The 17,139-nt window shown below is 40.5% G+C and overlaps 1 protein-coding gene across 1 annotated transcript in view; it reads left to right on the forward strand.

Moving 5' to 3' along the window:
• Positions 1-17,139, forward strand: part of relch (RAB11 binding and LisH domain, coiled-coil and HEAT repeat containing) — a 32,877-nt gene that overhangs the window by 7,219 nt on the left and 8,519 nt on the right. Inside the window, 24 exon segments of the mRNA XM_018701984.2 lie at positions 2,492-2,563; positions 2,706-2,761; positions 2,898-3,011; positions 3,325-3,459; positions 3,461-3,520; positions 4,002-4,096; positions 4,661-4,808; positions 4,979-5,124; positions 6,000-6,075; positions 6,161-6,256; positions 7,145-7,168; positions 10,585-10,697; positions 10,839-10,929; positions 11,774-11,845; positions 11,931-12,071; positions 12,258-12,422; positions 12,572-12,719; positions 12,900-13,056; positions 13,185-13,308; positions 13,620-13,668; positions 14,450-14,529; positions 15,068-15,174; positions 15,359-15,458; positions 16,992-17,074. Of these exon segments, the coding sequence (XP_018557500.1) occupies positions 2,492-2,563; positions 2,706-2,761; positions 2,898-3,011; positions 3,325-3,459; positions 3,461-3,520; positions 4,002-4,096; positions 4,661-4,808; positions 4,979-5,124; positions 6,000-6,075; positions 6,161-6,256; positions 7,145-7,168; positions 10,585-10,697; positions 10,839-10,929; positions 11,774-11,845; positions 11,931-12,071; positions 12,258-12,422; positions 12,572-12,719; positions 12,900-13,056; positions 13,185-13,308; positions 13,620-13,668; positions 14,450-14,529; positions 15,068-15,174; positions 15,359-15,458; positions 16,992-17,074 (2,452 nt within the window).

Here is a 17,139-nt window from a genome sequence, read left to right on the forward strand (position 1 = left end):
AAATTTTACTGGTAGAATCAAAGTTAACAGAATATGTGCTTCTAAAATCTATCAAAATGTTCCACTTCCAACATGCAGTATGTTTCTTTCTTTCTTTAACTTGGTAGAGGTGTTCCTGCCTCAGCTGTCACAACGTTGAGTCAGTCTGTGCTATTTTTGGTACAGGACCTGTCTCAGCATTGTTTGAAATCACACTTCCTTCCCACCTGTGGCCCTGTCGTGACGCACCATTAGATGGTTTTAGTCAAATACATTAACACTTCAGTGTTACACTGATGGCACCTAATCAAAGAACGCTGGTTTTAAGAGCAGCTGCTCTGTTACAAGCAGCATGTTGGTTTTCAGACGTTGTTGTGTTGTGTTTTTTTATGCTGATGACCAAAGGAAAACACATAATAACACTAATGCAGAAGGGACAATGCTATCATGCAGGGACCATTCATATTATGTTAACTTATTCTGCCTCTTGTTTTCATCTTTCTATTTTATAATCGCCAACATGATAACATTACCTGTTAGCCCTACACACTATGCCATAGTACGGTGATTGACATTACCCATTGCCAGCTTTCTGTAGTCATCCACCCATTTGGTCGGTGTTAGTCAGTGAATCCTGAAGCCCCAATCCATTACTGCAGTGTGGATTTATGGAACTTCGCACAAACTCTTTAAACACTGACATATTTTGTGCATTATGTTTTTTCTTTCTTTTTCTCTTTAATGTGGTTTTGCAGAAACACTCAATATGATTGCTTACTGTAAAAGAATTGTCTGCATCTATTATTTGTAAATGTCAGTAAATGTAATCCATGTATTGCATTATGAGAGTAGAAAAAGGATTACGGTTTTATACAGGTCAGAGTCAGAGAAAGTAAAGGCAAAGGTCAATACACCTAAAATGTCAACAGTGAAATAGCATGCTCATGGTTTGGGGCTTTTGTCAGTTGATGAAAAACAGATACACAATAATGCAAGGGCACAGTAAAAACCATGCAGCAGAGATTTTGGTTCCATGCTCCCAACTACAAATTATGCATCTTTTTTAAAAATGACTATTATTAACACACTGCCCACTTTCCCAAATTGGCACCTCCCCCCTCCTCTCTTCCCTCTTCACCCACCCCCACTCTCACCCCACCCGGTCTGTTCTTCTTGCCAAGATGCCTGCCCCCAGCTGTCTGACTCTGGGTTTTCTGGCTTTCTCCTGACGTTGATCAAACCCCAGTGAACAATACTGGACAAGTCACTCCATCCAGACTAGCTTTTTGCTTTATTTTCTTTTTTCTCTCCCCCCCGTTATTCAGTTCTTGATTTTCCATTTTGTTGCGTTTGCATCCTGTGCACTCTTGATCTGCTGGAAATGTTAGGGATGATGGAGTCAGAGTAGGTATATTGTGTCAGAAAAATCCTTGTGCTGCAGTGCTGACATTTCCTTTACTAACTGAAAAGTGAGAATGACCTTTGAGGAAATTGCATAATCTAGCCATCATTAAGAAAGACTGATAAGGAAGACCTGCTCTTCACATTTTGCTTGGAGGTGGGTTAAGTCCTTAAATTAAGAAATATGAAACCTACTACAGCACCTGCTGAACCACAATCACACCACAATGGACGAACCACAATAGTTGACAGATTTAGGGACAACAACAGGTTCAGATCAGATGGCAGATTTTCAGTGCACAGCAATGCAACATAGTTTTCCAGCTCCATCGCTTCTTTTTGCGTGTGTTTTTTTTTTTTTTTAATCTAACGTGTCCTAGATCTTGTGTGTTCTTTTTCTTTATTCAGTGTTAGTTTAGCCTTTCAGATTCCAATATACAAATGAACAATTTCATCCAAATGTCTGCTGCTTCTGAATGATGCCAGAAACAGCTTGCTCGTGTTCAAAACGAGGCAAATAATTTAAAACATTAACATATTCTAAATGATATTTAACTCTTTAGTTGTATAGCTTAGATTGTGTTGTTCATAGTATGATGGGCTAGACTATTAAGAATTAAAAACCTGAGCAATGTCTTTTGAGTGGCTTGAAACCAAATTATTTAATTGCTTGTTAGTAAGGCATTTGCCTGGAAGAAATCCTGTGTCAGACAGCTCCTAGATTATCAAGGTTACATTTCAGTGACTGGAATAGATTTACTCACCTCAGCTACCACTGAAGTAACTTTGGATCTTCCATTTTTTAAGTCAGGCACAAAACAAGGGAGAAAAAACAAGGGCAGGAAATTGTACTATTGAGATACATCTCAATGCATTACACACTCTTGTCAAACAAACTGTCATCCAGCCGGCTTTACCATGATCCTCTGCTGCATGCGTTCCTTAGACCCATGATTTGCATGCATCCTTTTTTTGTTGTTTTGTTTTATGACTCTTAAGATCTTTTGTGTGGTTGTTTTGTTTTTTCATGCCCATCTTTGTTTTATTTGTTTGTTCCCTGTCTTTGGTTGGATGCACTTCCTGTGTGTGTGTGTTGTCACTTCCTGTCCAGTGCTGGAGTTTGAGCTACGGAAAGCAAAGGAGACCATTCAGGCTCTGCGCGCCAACTTGACTCAGGCAGCAGGTGTGGCGTACTTTTAACTTCTTCTCCACCTGAACCCTCTTTTGTTACAGCTTTCTCTCTTTCTGTTTAAAAGAGAATTCCTTTAGTTGAATGACACCCAGCATCCTTTCAAACTCATCCAATATCTTCTCAATTTTCTCAGAGAGTGAAGTGCCCTCTCAGGAGAGAAAAAACTTCAAGTCAAGTCCTGAAATTCAGGTGGGGAATTGTGCTGAGAGATTTACAAATTTCTTTCTGAATTGAAAGATTAGATGTGTTCCTTAAAAGCCCTGTGAGTATCACTGGTAGGCCTTGAGTAAATAATTTTACAGCTTCTCTTTCTTCTCTACCTCAGGAGCCTATACGGCCACTGGAGAAAAGAGCCTTAAACTTCCTTGTGAATGAATATTTATTGAAAAACGAATACAAACTCTCATCCATCACTTTCTCTGATGAAAACGATGATCAGGTAAAATTTTTCCTGGCTGCCTCATATTTTGAAGACAGAATGACAAATGTCAAATGCAGTAGATGTTTTTATATCATTTATTTCTGCCTGCTTTTCAGTACAATGTCTTTATTCCCTAAGAGCTATCACACTTGCATGACGGCACTAGTCTAAGAGCTGTGGTAGGGTCATGTGACCATAAATAAATTCAACAACTCGGATCGACTGTCCTGTTCTGAACTTGTATCATGTCCTGCTTTATCTATGCAGAAGACACCCCAACCCCTGCCACATGTTAGTACTGTTTACTTATTTAGTTTCTATTTGTTTCCAGGACTTTGAGTTGTGGGATGATGTGGGCCTCAACATCCCCAAACCCCCTGACCTACTACAGCTCTACAGGAACTGTGGCACCCCCCTCCCTTCACCTCGGAGCACGGCTGATGTGTCAGTAGGGGTGGATTTTGGCTGATCTTCCAGGAAACTGCATCACCCAAGATCCACCAAAGAAGCCTGACCTCTCACAGCAGGTATGTCTGTGCTGTATGTGTGGGTGGACGTCTTTGCTGCTCTTCATGAGCTGAGCCTTTCATCTAAGCTGCAATTTTGGAGCTACCTCTGGGATTCAGTGACATGTTTTGCTTTTGCTGCATGAAATGCTCTCTGCTAATGAAATAGTTGCAGTTCCAGATTAGAGATTCATTATCACAGACACACAGCCCTTTTGTTTGTATGTGTAAAAGTTTCTCCTGAGGGTCAATTGCTTTGACTCATCACAGCAGAGTAACAGAGGCAGTCTACAGAACTACTCTTATAATAATGAAAAGTTCAATTGCCACTTATACAGTCACATTTTTTCAGAAAATGCTGCTCAGAAAATTGTCTGCTTCTTTCAGTAATATCTGACATATCACCAGCTCACAAAGAGTTTTGACCAACTGGAGTACCTGCTCTTGAGCTGAGGTTATAAAGTGTCCATGTAGTCTTTTTTTCTTTTTTTTCACTCCATAGCAACAGACAGAAGTCGTGCAAGAGTTGGAGTACCAGATCAGCCTCCTCAACAATGAGAAGCAGAGCCTAGCTGAGCAAATCAAGAAACTGCAGAGGTGTGTGCATGAGTGCATATTTGTGTTCGTATACCAGTAAGGCAGCCTGTATGTAAGACTGGCAGAGTTGTGCTACATATTTTATTAATCATACAACCACTGTTAGTATGCCCTGGTGCTGCCATGGTTTCCTCTATTTATGCAGCAGTAATGTGCCAACACAAGAACACTCACCACTACGACTAGGGGAAAATGAAAAGCATCCATAAAATCTAAAAATGTTTCAGCACTTCAGTCCACATTATTACCATAACTGTGACCAAAACTGGCCATGAGGTGGAATCAGTACAGACATTTCCCCCAAGCACCACTGCTGCATGTAATTACAGAGGAAACCCTGCTCTGATACATAAGTGGAGCTTATTTTCCTTCCATGTGGAATCTTTAATTGCTGCCATTAAGATTCATACAAATTTACTTCACCACAAAATTATTGAGGCGTTTTACAGAACTGTTCTACCACTACTTTTGGATGGTAGACCTTTTTTTTATAGACTCACCGCTTCACTAATAAAAAGTATGTAGTGTTTTTTGACAGGCTCTCTCATTTCCCCTGCCTCACAGTGAGATTCAGACACTGAAGAGGACTGTCTCCTCCCCTCCTCCGGCCACTCTGGACCTGGGCTCCCAGAATACACCCAATCCCTCCTCCTCTTCCACCACCACCACCACTACCACTACCACTACTTCCTCCGCTGACCCTCTTTCTGTGGTATGTGGTCAGTTTGAATACACACTATACAATCCCCAGATATGAGAAAATGATAGAATATCAACAAAACGTTCAAATGATTTTCATGTGTTTGCACATTTATCAATGGGATTTTGACAGAAGCCCACACATTTGACCCATTAAACCTAACTTAATCTAATCTTACTCAGCCTCCCACAGATAATGGCCAGTATATCGACATCCGGGGAGTTTCAGAGCCTGAAACTGACCCAGACCCACCCTCTACCCAGATCACATCACAGTCCCACAACAAGCTTAAGAGTAGACCTCCTGTCCAGTTTGACAAACCGAACAGGTGAGTGGAAAGTCAGGCGTACAAGGGACTGGGAAAACAGAAAATGTAAATGTTCAAAAACATGTCATGTCTAGGTACCAGAAAAAGTCTGTATGTGCTTCCTGCTATGGAAGCACTACAAAATTACAATCCTTATGTCAGTGATGTTGATGTCAATGGATTGCTTGGTATTTGTGGATTGTAAAGTGGATTCTCTTAATCAATCCTTTCTGATTTTACTGAAAGGCTCCTAAATCAAGAATATAGAAAATTGTAGCATGTTTAGTTCCTGGTGGCAAACTACAGCAACAGTGTAGTTACTAAACTTTACCACTAGATGGAGGCAGGTAACGGACTATGTAGCCACAGTGGACAATGCAGCGCTTATTAGACCAGTTGCTGCCCTCTTGAGGAAAAATATAAGTTTTGGCACTCGGTTCATATCCTCAGAACACAAAGCACTTCTAGTGGGAACTGAACTTTTGACTTTTGGTCATGTATAAACATGTTTTACCACTGTCCCACCCATGCTATAGTATGTTAAGCATTAATGACCTATGTATCATCTGGTCAATGGAATGCTGTGTTTCCTATGTACACTCATACATTTCACTTTAGAGAATGTCAGATTCATATACAGTTAAAAAAAAAAAAAAAAGACTGGCAAAGTACAGTTAGCTGTCAGCTGCTATTGAAGAGGCACCAGTGTGACTATAATATCTTGTCGCCGTCTATCTATAGTTCTTTTTTATTCCACTGAAATACACAGCAATTACATGGGAGAGTGGCAGCACAAAGGTCTCGGGAAAATCTCCAGAGTTCTTGTGGAGTACAGATTAAGTGGTGCAGACTGTAGTGACTTTTTTTTTTGTCCCTTGTTGGTTGCGGTGTCTCAGGAAGTTATCCCCAGCCTTCCAGCAAGCCCTGCTGTCCTTCTGCAGAATGTGCTCCGACAGCCGCCTGGGAGCAGAGGTCAGCACACACACTCTTTAATGTGGATATACAAAAAGTACATTCATGACAGCACAGAAGTTTATAATGTCCTTTTCATTTCCAGGTGTCTCGTATAGCAGACAGCGAGGAGAGCGTGATGCTAATGTTGGGCCGCTGTCTCCCTCACATCGTCCCCAATGTCCTTCTTGCTAAACGAGAGGTAACACCACTTCTGCTGCTCTTCTTGCTCCCCTTCTTTTCCCTGTATCCCCTTCATTATTGTCATCATCACAGGCTTCTTTTCTTAGTGTCCAATAGATACACACATAGCAGCAAGGCTAAGCAGGGTGAAAATTTAGGGAGAGCTGCAAGTAGCACAATCATCCTCACCTCAAGATAACATACAGTATCTTGACATAATTATTCTAATATATTTTCAGTTCAGTGCCAGACACCACATTCTTCATAAACCTCATAAAAGAGGTACTGCATCTCTAGTCAGACTTTTTGTCTTTGTAGCTTTGCTTAAGGAGATTAACATGTTGCCAGTAAATTTTCTGTTGGCGATTCACCCATTTCACCATCTGTTATTGTGAGAAAGATTTAGTTCTGTTTGCAGTAAAAGAATACCACCCTCCACGTTTGTGCCACAAGGCATTCCCAAAATTCAGCTAACATGCAATGTAGTGTTACATACAGTTTAGAGGTTGCCAGTCTTCTTGGCAGTGCTCTAATTGGTGTGATAGATGTTTTTTTTAATATCGTAATCATACTATTGTCTTAAGCCTAATAAACAAACATCCTTTTTGCCATTTGCAGATTTGATTGTGTCTTCTGCCAGCAACCTCTATGAAAAAAGTTCATAAGAGATTCAAACACAGACCTTTGTGACCTGCGTATATCCAGCTGACTTGTGTCTATCTATTGACTTGGAATTTCACTTTCTTTTATGATAGTGTTTGTCTTTACCAACGTCAACATCATTTCTCCTCGGCTGATTTTGTCCCCCACTCACGTTTGCTGTCCTTTTTGCCTTCACTGGTTTTATTTTTATTCTTCTCTTTTCGTCTCACTCATTCTCTCACTCTCATGCATGCCTCTCTTCTAGAGAATGGTTGCACATCTTTGCCAGGTGAGTCTTTCACGCACTCATCTGCATGGTTCTCACATGACCTATAAATCAAAAATATGGAACTAATGCCCAGCTCCTGTTGGCTACAACTGCTTTCACTTAGGCTCTGACTTGCCAGAATTCTTCATTTTTTAAAATTAGCAATAGCTCTGTCATTTCTCGGAAAGTGCTATAATGTTAGCTTGCGTTATCTAAGTTGATTTGTAGCCAAAATATAAATAAATTATAATGCTTGCCTAAGGTATACAGTTTTAGCCATAGGTGGGTTATGTACTGTACGTCTCTTAAACCCAGTGTTTCTTCATCCTTTTCTGATTGGTTCCCTGTCTGTTTTATTTGCTGCAGCTCTAATCATTTTAGGTGCCTAAATGGCTCTTGAGATTTTGGAGTTGTTTTAATGAATCTAATAACAGTTTTCTAGCAACTTATTTAAAAGCAGCTTTATGATATATTCTTATGGCCATATAAAACCAAAGAATTTGGTTCTTGATAATGAGGTGTGCAGTGATTCCACATGACTAAACGTAAACCAGCTTCCTTGTTGAGGAGGACGTTTGCTTTTGTTTTTACAAGCTGAATGCTAATTATTTCTGAGGAAGGTAGAGAAGGAGATATTAAAATAGATGAGGAATTAACAAGCTATTAATCCTTGCAAGCTATAATGCAGACACCTGTACAGGTGTTCTGTCTGCACATAACTGCTTGCATGCAATTTGTGTCTGTGTGTGTCCATGTGTATACAAATGTTCTGTGCTTGGATTTTGCACACAGTGTTGAAACATGACACAAAGCATAAAATGTGTTTGGAAGAGGTAAGTCTGGTTGGAGTAGTTCTCAGTCAGGCTGCTTTGCATATCACCATGGTTATGGAGTTTTAATCAACCACTGACAGTTATGGAGAACTTAATCTCTTTGCAAAATCAAGATAAAAAAACCGAAGGGAGAGGATAGAAAAATATGAAAACACAACAGTACACTCAGGCCTCGGAGGGCTTCTTGGGTAGTGTGGACTTTGTACCATGTCCGTTAGATTCACCGACCATGACATTGCATGCAGACACACTTAAACACACAGCTGCTCACACTTCCATCTTGCAACCTGAAGCTCTCTAACCACCACAAGCCTGGAGACACACCTTAAATTGTTTGAATGTGACACCCACTTAAGAACAAAAGGTGTTTGATTTGAAACTGGTAGAATGATGCAGTGAAACTGTGCCTGCCACCTGGCTGTATTATCAGACACTGTAAATCATTAAACATTGTGTTTTTTCTTCAATATACTTTGTTGTACAATAGCTTAATGTGGTATGCATTTTTTGTATTGTTCTGCATTATTTGCATTAACTTTTTTATGAAAAAGGCTTGATTTGTCATCATTTGCAACAGGCCTGTTTTCTTAATTCCATTTAATATACGGTAAAGGGTGTGTATAGGCTTTCCAAGAAGCAGTATCAATATAAAGAGGGTAAATATAGCACCGTTATAGGTTACTTCCTTTTTTCTCTTGGCCAGATTAACTGTGATCTTTAACGAACTACTTGGCAAGATAAAGAACATTGACAGTTTTATCAAGGCTGTTACCAGACAAAAGATCAGGAGTTAAGGGATAACTCAAATGACAGACAAAGTCTGAAATCTTAATGCATTTCCTTGTTAGAGCAGAAGTGTGAATTTAAAACAGAAAGTATTACGGAAGCCCAAACCTTGGAATGTGAAATCCCCCACCCCAAGTTAAATAGAGAAAGAAGGTCACAAAGTTTTGCATTGCAATGCTTTTCGAAGTCTGTATGGATCAAAGATAAAAGAACCAGACTAATAGAGTACAGCCATTCTAGCAGCTCTGTGAGAATAACAACTAATTGAATGGCATTAGTATGGCTGACTTTTTGATGGTGCTACATAGAAAAGTTATCACAATTCATCCTGAGCGGGACATGAAAGTATTTACAAAGTTTACAAAATTTCATGCCTATAATTGTTTTGAATGCTCTACCTCAGATTTGTGAAATGTTCTGCTGTTTGTAAAGAAGAGTTTAAAACTGGTTTCTTCACCTTTCGCTTAGGAGTAAAAATCACTCTTTAAACTTGAAAGAAATATCAGAACATTTTTATCATGATAACATCTTTGGCTATATCACCCAGTGGTTCTTGAACTGGAATGTGCTGTAGCTCTGCTCCTTGAAGTAAAGCATCAGGCCCCCCAGCCTCTGGGTCCTGGCGTCGTGGTGTCCACTCTACCTGCCCACAATGTTTACCCAGCATTGGTCAGATGTTTAACCTCCTAAAGGAACCTTCACATCAGAAACTTAGGAGTTCACACAGAAATAGAACAGGGTCAGCGTGGGTTCTGGCTTTTCAGATGTGTGCTCTTTATGAATTCCTTCATTTGTTTTATCAGGCTTAGTGCTGTTGAGTCTCCAGAATGTCTCTTGTGAAGATGTATGGTATTTTCAAAGGCCAGGACAGAAGATTATTGATTGTGACAGCTAAATCTGGCTGAATTCAGTTAATTTGCAGGTTTTAGCTGCTTTTTAATGCTTGAACTGATTTCACCCATATTGAACTCGTCATGTAACCACTTAAAATGACCCTCTGATACTTAAATGCCATATTTTTACTTTTTAAAAGATAGCCAACATGGCACTGACTTCAGAGTGTTGGTCCAGGATCGAAGTGAGTGACTCATCACAGCCTATCTTTACCCAAGTCTCACTGTCAGGTCCATCTGTCCGTCCAGCGTTGGGGTTTTGCTCACTCTTCCAGCACTTGGCAGGAAAATATGATATCTTCCTGGAAAAAAAAAGTTTGTTTGAAAAAAACATATTTTTAACTCTGTGTGCACTCTCTAATTTGGGTATGTGTGGCGGGAATGTAGGGCTGACCACAATTTGGCCTTGAATCAAGGGCAGCTGAGCTCTCTCCCCTCTAGCTGGAAGAGCCGTGAACTCTGTCTGAACTCTGAACCGAGCTGTGTTTTAGTGGGATAACTAGTGCATTAGGTATGTGTGTGTGTGTCTGTCTATACGCAGCTGCGCTCTGGGTGTGTGCATGCACTATAGTTTCTGCAGTATGTGTCTCAAATTGTATGTGTGTGACTTCAAAGCCAAATGAGTCAAGGTTTAACACCTACAAGGTATTGAAGGTAAGCATGTTTTCACCGGTGTTGGCAGACTCCTGTTGGTTTCAAAGGTGGCCCCGTGTGTTTCTTTTTTGCTGTGACTCTCCCATTTTCTCTGCTCTTTTTAATAAACACCCTCTCCCCCTCTGCTATCCCCGTACTCCATAGACTTCCAGGCCTGCTTGACTGCTACCAACCATCCTCTTTTCCTATGTGTTTCAACCTCACTTTACTTTTGCAAAGTAATCTAAACCGATGCCACTTCTCCCTATCTCTGTCTTCTTTTCTCCTTCAGGAGTTGATTCCACTCATCTTGTGTACTGCCTGCCTTCACCCAGAGCCTAAAGAGAGAGACCAGCTCCTCCACATCCTCTTTAACCTGATCAAGAGGCCAGATGATGAGCAGAGGTGTGTGCAGACAGGATAATATGCAAATATGCTGGTGGACCTCTTATGGAGATATCATTGTTAAGCCTCAAGATAGTGAGACAAGCTACAAGTTTATCCAGCATCATGTTCTCATATATTTCTGTGTGTGTCTCTCCAAAGACAAATGATCTTGACTGGGTGTGTTGCGTTTGCGAGGCACGTGGGTCCAACCCGTGTCGAGGCTGAACTACTTCCCCAGTGCTGGGAACAGGTATGGTACACACACTGCAGGTGGCCTTTGTTATTGCATATGCTGCCACTGGTTTTCACACCTGTTCCAAAAAGAAAGCCAGAACTTGTCCGCGCTGTTCCATCCTGATAGACAAAAGTTAATGATTCATTTCAGTTAGACATATTTTATTTATAGATAGTGTATTACTACAAAATGTAAATGCACTCATGTATTCATTATTTTACTCTGGTACTTAAATGTTAGCATGATAAATTTATATTTAATCAGTATGCAATCTGTACTAGCACACATTTTCTTGCCATAGTAACAGACACTCTGGCTTTGTATTATGTAATTTTCTGTTTTGTTTTGTTCTGTATTTGCTGTTGTATTTTTTCCGAGCTTTTTGTGACACTTATATGTGAGTTTGTCGTTCACATATAAAGACTCAACAATACAGAGGAAAAAATGCTGCAAGAAATGCACAAAGCTGTAATGTAAAAAATCTTTGTTTAGAGAAGAAATTCAGTTGCGTCTTGCACTTTGTGTTGATTCTTATATTCACTATTATTACCTCCACAGTGTCCCTGAGTTAAATGTGATAGCAGTTTTGTTTTCATTGCCACCTGTGTCACTTCATGCAACATATTTATGATAAACTAAATCTGCTGCCATGGTAACAACAGCTGCCAGCAGTTTGGAGGCTGAGAATCTGCCCAGAAAGATAAATAGTGGTTTCCAGAGGGTCAGCGTGTTGATGATACTTGAGTTGTTTCCATTCCATGGTGGCTGCACTGCTGTCTGCTTCTCTCCTCCTGTCAACTTCTGTTCCACTATTGCTTTCAACACTGTTTCCTCTACATTTTGTTCCCTTCCACTGCAGATTAACCACAAATATCCAGAGAGGAGATTGTTGGTGGCGGAGTCCTGTGGAGCCTTAGCACCATATCTGCCTGTAAGAAAGTCTTGCGCATACAGAGTTAAAAGGCGCCATTCATGAACATAGATGAATTAAGTAAATAAACTTTCTGTCTCCGCAGAAGGAGATCCGTAGCTCCCTGGTGTTGTCCATGTTGCAGCAGATGCTTACTGAGGACAAGGCAGACATGGTCAGAGAAGCTGTGGTCAAGAGTCTGGGTATCATCATGGGTTACATAGATGACCCTGACAAGTACTCCCAGGTATGTGTGTTTGGAGGGGAATCTGTGTCAGGACTTTTTTTCTGTTTTTTTTCTCCAGGATTTTACAATAGTTCCTCTTGCTGTGGGAACAGTGTTGCAGTAAGCATATGAAAAAATACAGTTAAGTAGCTTTCAGAAATAAAATTCATGGTGTGAATGCTTGTGGGTGCTTGTTGTTCCCCCCAGGGTTTTGAGCTGATGCTGCTATCCCTTGGGGATCCGTCAGAGCGGGTGGTCAGCGCAGTCCACCAGGTCTTTATTCCTGCCTTTGCTGCCTGGACCACGGAGCTGGGCACCCTGCACACTGCACTCATCCCTTCTCTGTTGGCACGTATAGAGAAACTACTTATGGTAAGTGCCTGTGTGTTGACATGTTATACTCTTGTTTACATACAGCACGTACATATGATTGCATGCCTGTCATTTCCAGGCTACAAATCTTGGCACCATACATGCAATGAACCGCACTGTGTGACTTTTACTCTCTTACCTCCCTGTAGCAAGGAGAACATGGTCTGGATGAACACAAGTTACACGTGTTCCTGTCTGCCCTGCAGTCTCTCATCCCTCCTCTGTTTGCTGTGGTGCTGCAGAATGCACCCTTCACCAGCAGAGCTAAACTCCACGGAGACATACCTGCAATAGAGGGTAAAACAACAACCAAAAGTCACACAGAAGTCAACTAGAGGAGATTTCCTAAGCTTAAATATTCAAATATTCAAACCATTTATCATACATGTGTTTTCTACTGGAGTATTGTTTGTTTTATGTTTTAATTATTAAAGCAGTGCATTTGCTAAGTTGCCATTCTGATCCTGTATCTTGCAGTGACACGGTTCCCCAGGCCAGCTTCTCCCCTCCAGGATGTAGCTGCCATCATAGGCAGCAGGGAAATGCTGAGTGCCCTCCTGCTACTCTATGACCACCAGCTAGAGCACGAAGGAACCACCGGCTGGGACAGCCTGTTATGGGTGGTCAATCAACTGTAAGTTGTCCGGGTTTGCACATACACTTAGACATTTAGATACATCAATATATAGGTTTGTACATCATCACACAATCATACGTAAACATGAGTACATGCTGACTTCCATCTGTCTGTTCTGTCTCCAGCCTTCCTCAGCTCATAGAAATTGTGGGTCGGATCAATGTGACATCATCAACTTGCGTCCATGAGTTCTCTCGCTTCTTCTGGAGGTTCTGTCGCACCTTTGGCAAGATCTTCACTAACACTAAGGTAAAGCCATGTAATCTATACAAATTAAACATTCTGCTGAGGATGACACAGCTATTTGGTGCTGACGTGTGTTCCTAAAACAAACAATCAAACACAGCTTTAGTGAGGACACTCTAAGTAGTACTAATCAAGATTAGAGAGTGGACTTTATGTTTTTCCGGGGGTTCACTGTGAGTCCACTGTGTCCTTCTTGGACCTTGTGAAGATATCCAACAAAAATCCATGTGAAGTTTGATTGTTATGATAGTAACAGAAGATAGAACTTATTTATAAATCAAGTGATGATTTATTTATCCTCTTGACCTTTTCAGGTTAAACCACAGTTCCAGGAGATTCTCCGACTATCTGAAGAGAATGTCGGTAAGGCCAGCTTTACCCTAAACACATAGACACAGATGTGTAAGTGTTGTAAGATTTTCCTCAGCTCGGTCAAGAGAATGTTGGTAGGTGGAGTTCAGACACTGTTGATGTAAACAAGCTATTTACAGTCTGTCATGGGTGTTACCCTTCTTTTTTAAAAGAAAAAAAATTCCGGACATGTTTCTGTCGTCGTAAGAGAAGTGCTTGGTCTCTTCTTGCTGCCAAGTGATTTAGCTTTGGTATTGTGGCCATTTATGAAATGTGTTTTGTGTTGAGACTCGGCCTGTGTTTAGGTCATCATGACCTTACGTTACAGATGTCCTTTTCAGTACATTTTTGGGAACAACAAGCACCACAAGCATTCAACAATATAATGTATGCTGTCAACACAATGTTACACATGCAGTCGCAGTACTAAATCCATATGTCCGTACGTACAATAATACATACAGTGACAATAATAGATTGTACATCACCTCTTCATGTCCTGTCATGTTCCATTGTATGTCAGGGTGTTTTTAATTTCCCTGATTAATTGGGCAAAAACAGATGATGGTAATTCACATGATATGTCCAGCACAGTTGCAATGTCACTATAATATCAACAATTTCAACACTAAGCAGTAGCACCATTAGACCATAATGTAACACAGCCACAAAATGCAAAGGTTATGGCTTCATGCCGAAAAATGGAAAATGATTTTAATGGCTGCAGTTGAATTTTGAATGTATTGTTTATTCATATCTCTTTTAACCTGTTCTCATTCTGTTCCTCTTTCAGATGCTTCAGCAGGAAACGGTATTCTCACCAAAGCCACAGTCCCCATCTATGCCACTGGAGTCCTGACATGCTATAACCAGGTAACTTGATAGCAGTCATCAGCCCAATAGTAGCTGACTTAAAAACACCTGATGAAAACACCTGAAGTGACTTTATCTTAAGAATAATACCTCATGGTGCCTTTTAGTGTCTTTTAGTGCAAGATAAGTAAGTCTATATCAGTTGACATGTTGAGTTGTTTTTGGACCATTATTTACTCATCTATGAATGTAGAGTGTGGACCACATTACACTTTTGGTTACTGTTCTTTGTCACGAGGGAAAATCCACTCCAAAACACATCAAGCTACCACATGTTTTTGTTTTGATTTTAGGTTCACAAAATGATATGGCACTTGCAAGTCGTAATGGATTGTGGCAGTGCTTTCAGCACAACGTGTCAACAAAACACGTTTAGAGCAGCCCAATTTGACTCATGTTGAAAGTGATAAGAGTTTATGTCCTGAAATACACTAAGTGATCTATAGAAAATTACATACATGTGTACACATTCAAATGCTGGAGTGTGTTATTGCCCACATGACGCAACTGACATGAAAATGTTATCATTTCCCTAAAGGAGGAGGATCGCAAGTTGTTGGTGGGTTTCCTAGAGGATGTAATGACAACCCTATCACTGTCCCATGCACCTCTTGACAGCCTTAAGGCCTCCTTTGTAGAGCTTGGGTAAGACCTTCACACATACACGTACTGTAGATTTAATCTTATACAGCCCCACATTTAAAAAAATGACTGATACACACTTTCATCTATACATGCCAAAAAAATTACCCTTTTGAGGTTTGAAAATCAGGTAATGGTTGTCAGTTGCCACAATATTGCCCACTATTTATATTTTGCTCCATTTCAGTGCCAACCCGGTGTACCATGAACTGCTGCTGACTGTTCTGTGGTATGGGGTGGTCCATACCTCGGCACTGGTCCGGTGCACAGCAGCACGGATGTTTGAGGTACAAAACACATACACAAACTCACAGACAGTGTATTGAGCCAATCCAAATTGTTCAGATATTTGATCCGATATTTTTTTCTATAAATATTGTTGACACATTTGCTCTTTTTTAAATTTTTACTAAGACATAAGAATAAGTATATACTAGTAGAATACAACATGGCTGCACAATTATGGATAAAATGGTAATTAAGATTCATTTGTTGTGTATTGTGATAATTTGCAATTAATTGAAACAGAATGATTGTAATACATTCTAAATAAAATTACATGTACAGTTTTAGTGAGCTAAAATATGTACAGCCATACACAATTGTCTATTCATACATTATAGATACTTTTTTCATGTTTAACTATGTGCTGTACATGTGCCAGCTCTGCTTGCTATTGCTGCTGTTTAACATGCATTTAATATTCAGCTATTCTGTCTTATGGGTGTGAGTAAAGACTCGTGTAGCTTATCAGTGCCCTGGATTCGGCTGTATGGCTAGACCCTTTACATTAGACCTTTCACTGTGCACTGGTCTCAGAAGTGACTACATAAATATCTGCTGCACGTCAGGGGTAAAGTAAAATCAACAAGCTGAAAATATAGTCAAAAGAGTTCAAGGCCTGTTCCTTTTCAGTGTTGCTGGAAAGTATAATTTAATCAGAAATGTTTTCTTGTGAATATTTTTTTTACTGTTTTCAGTATCTCAGGTCTTGTGGAAATATAATACTGCTATTATTTTTAAAGGGAGATGACCCTGTTTTCCTCCATGCGATTAAATTCCATTGATTCCATTCAGGTTCTCAAGGCAGAAGTCCTGGCCTAAGTCATTGGAAACAGCCATAGCAAATCACATGTCTGTATCCTTTGAGATCTGTGCACACTTAAAGGTCAAATGTTGGGATGAGGATCTAGGCATAGCAGTAGAACTGGGTTTACATTGATCTAAACTTGGGGAAGGAGGAGTGGTAGGCTGTATTCATGACCCCCCCTCGTTCTGTGAACTACTTGCCCTTTCCCAACACACTTCACTCTCACCATTCCATAGTGTACAGCTGTCCACCATTGTCAAAACTGTGGTTTGGAATGGGATCTCTACCACAGATCCCAGATCAGATAAATTAAAAAGTGAACAAAATAACAATCTGATCTTGAGTCTGTGGAAAGAGCCTACAGCTTTATGCTCACCATACTGTAAAAGTATCTGTGCAGTTTAGCTATGTCAGCTTTGCCATTTCTTCTGCATACCTGCGTGTGCATGTGTGTGTGTTTGTGTGTGTGTGTGCGAATGTGTGTGTACACACACTTGCTTGATACATGCAGTGCCGCTCCGTGCCTTGCAGCTATGGTTCTTGTCATTGTATATCACTTTCTTCCTATCTTTTTTGTGTTTGTTTTTCTTTTCCCTCCCCTTTCTGTTTTGCTTTTTGTTTTTTTGTTTTTTTTTTCCTTTCTCTCTATCTATTGGCGGTGTTGCTCGCTCTTGTCCCAATGCCCGCCCACCTCTGTGACATCACGGCTGGCTCTGTCCAATCCGATCAGCTGCTGGTGAAGGGGGTGAATGAGACGCTGGTAGCTCAGAGAGTGGTGCCGGCTCTCATCACACTGTCCTCCGACCCTGAAATGTAAGTGGAACATCAACAACAACAATAAACCGCGCCGCGTCTCTCTCCCCCCTTCTCTTTGCCGC

The sequence above is a fragment of the Lates calcarifer genome, linkage group LG24 (assembly GCF_001640805.2).
Source record: "Lates calcarifer isolate ASB-BC8 linkage group LG24, TLL_Latcal_v3, whole genome shotgun sequence".
Classification (NCBI taxonomy): Eukaryota; Metazoa; Chordata; class Actinopteri; family Centropomidae; genus Lates; species Lates calcarifer.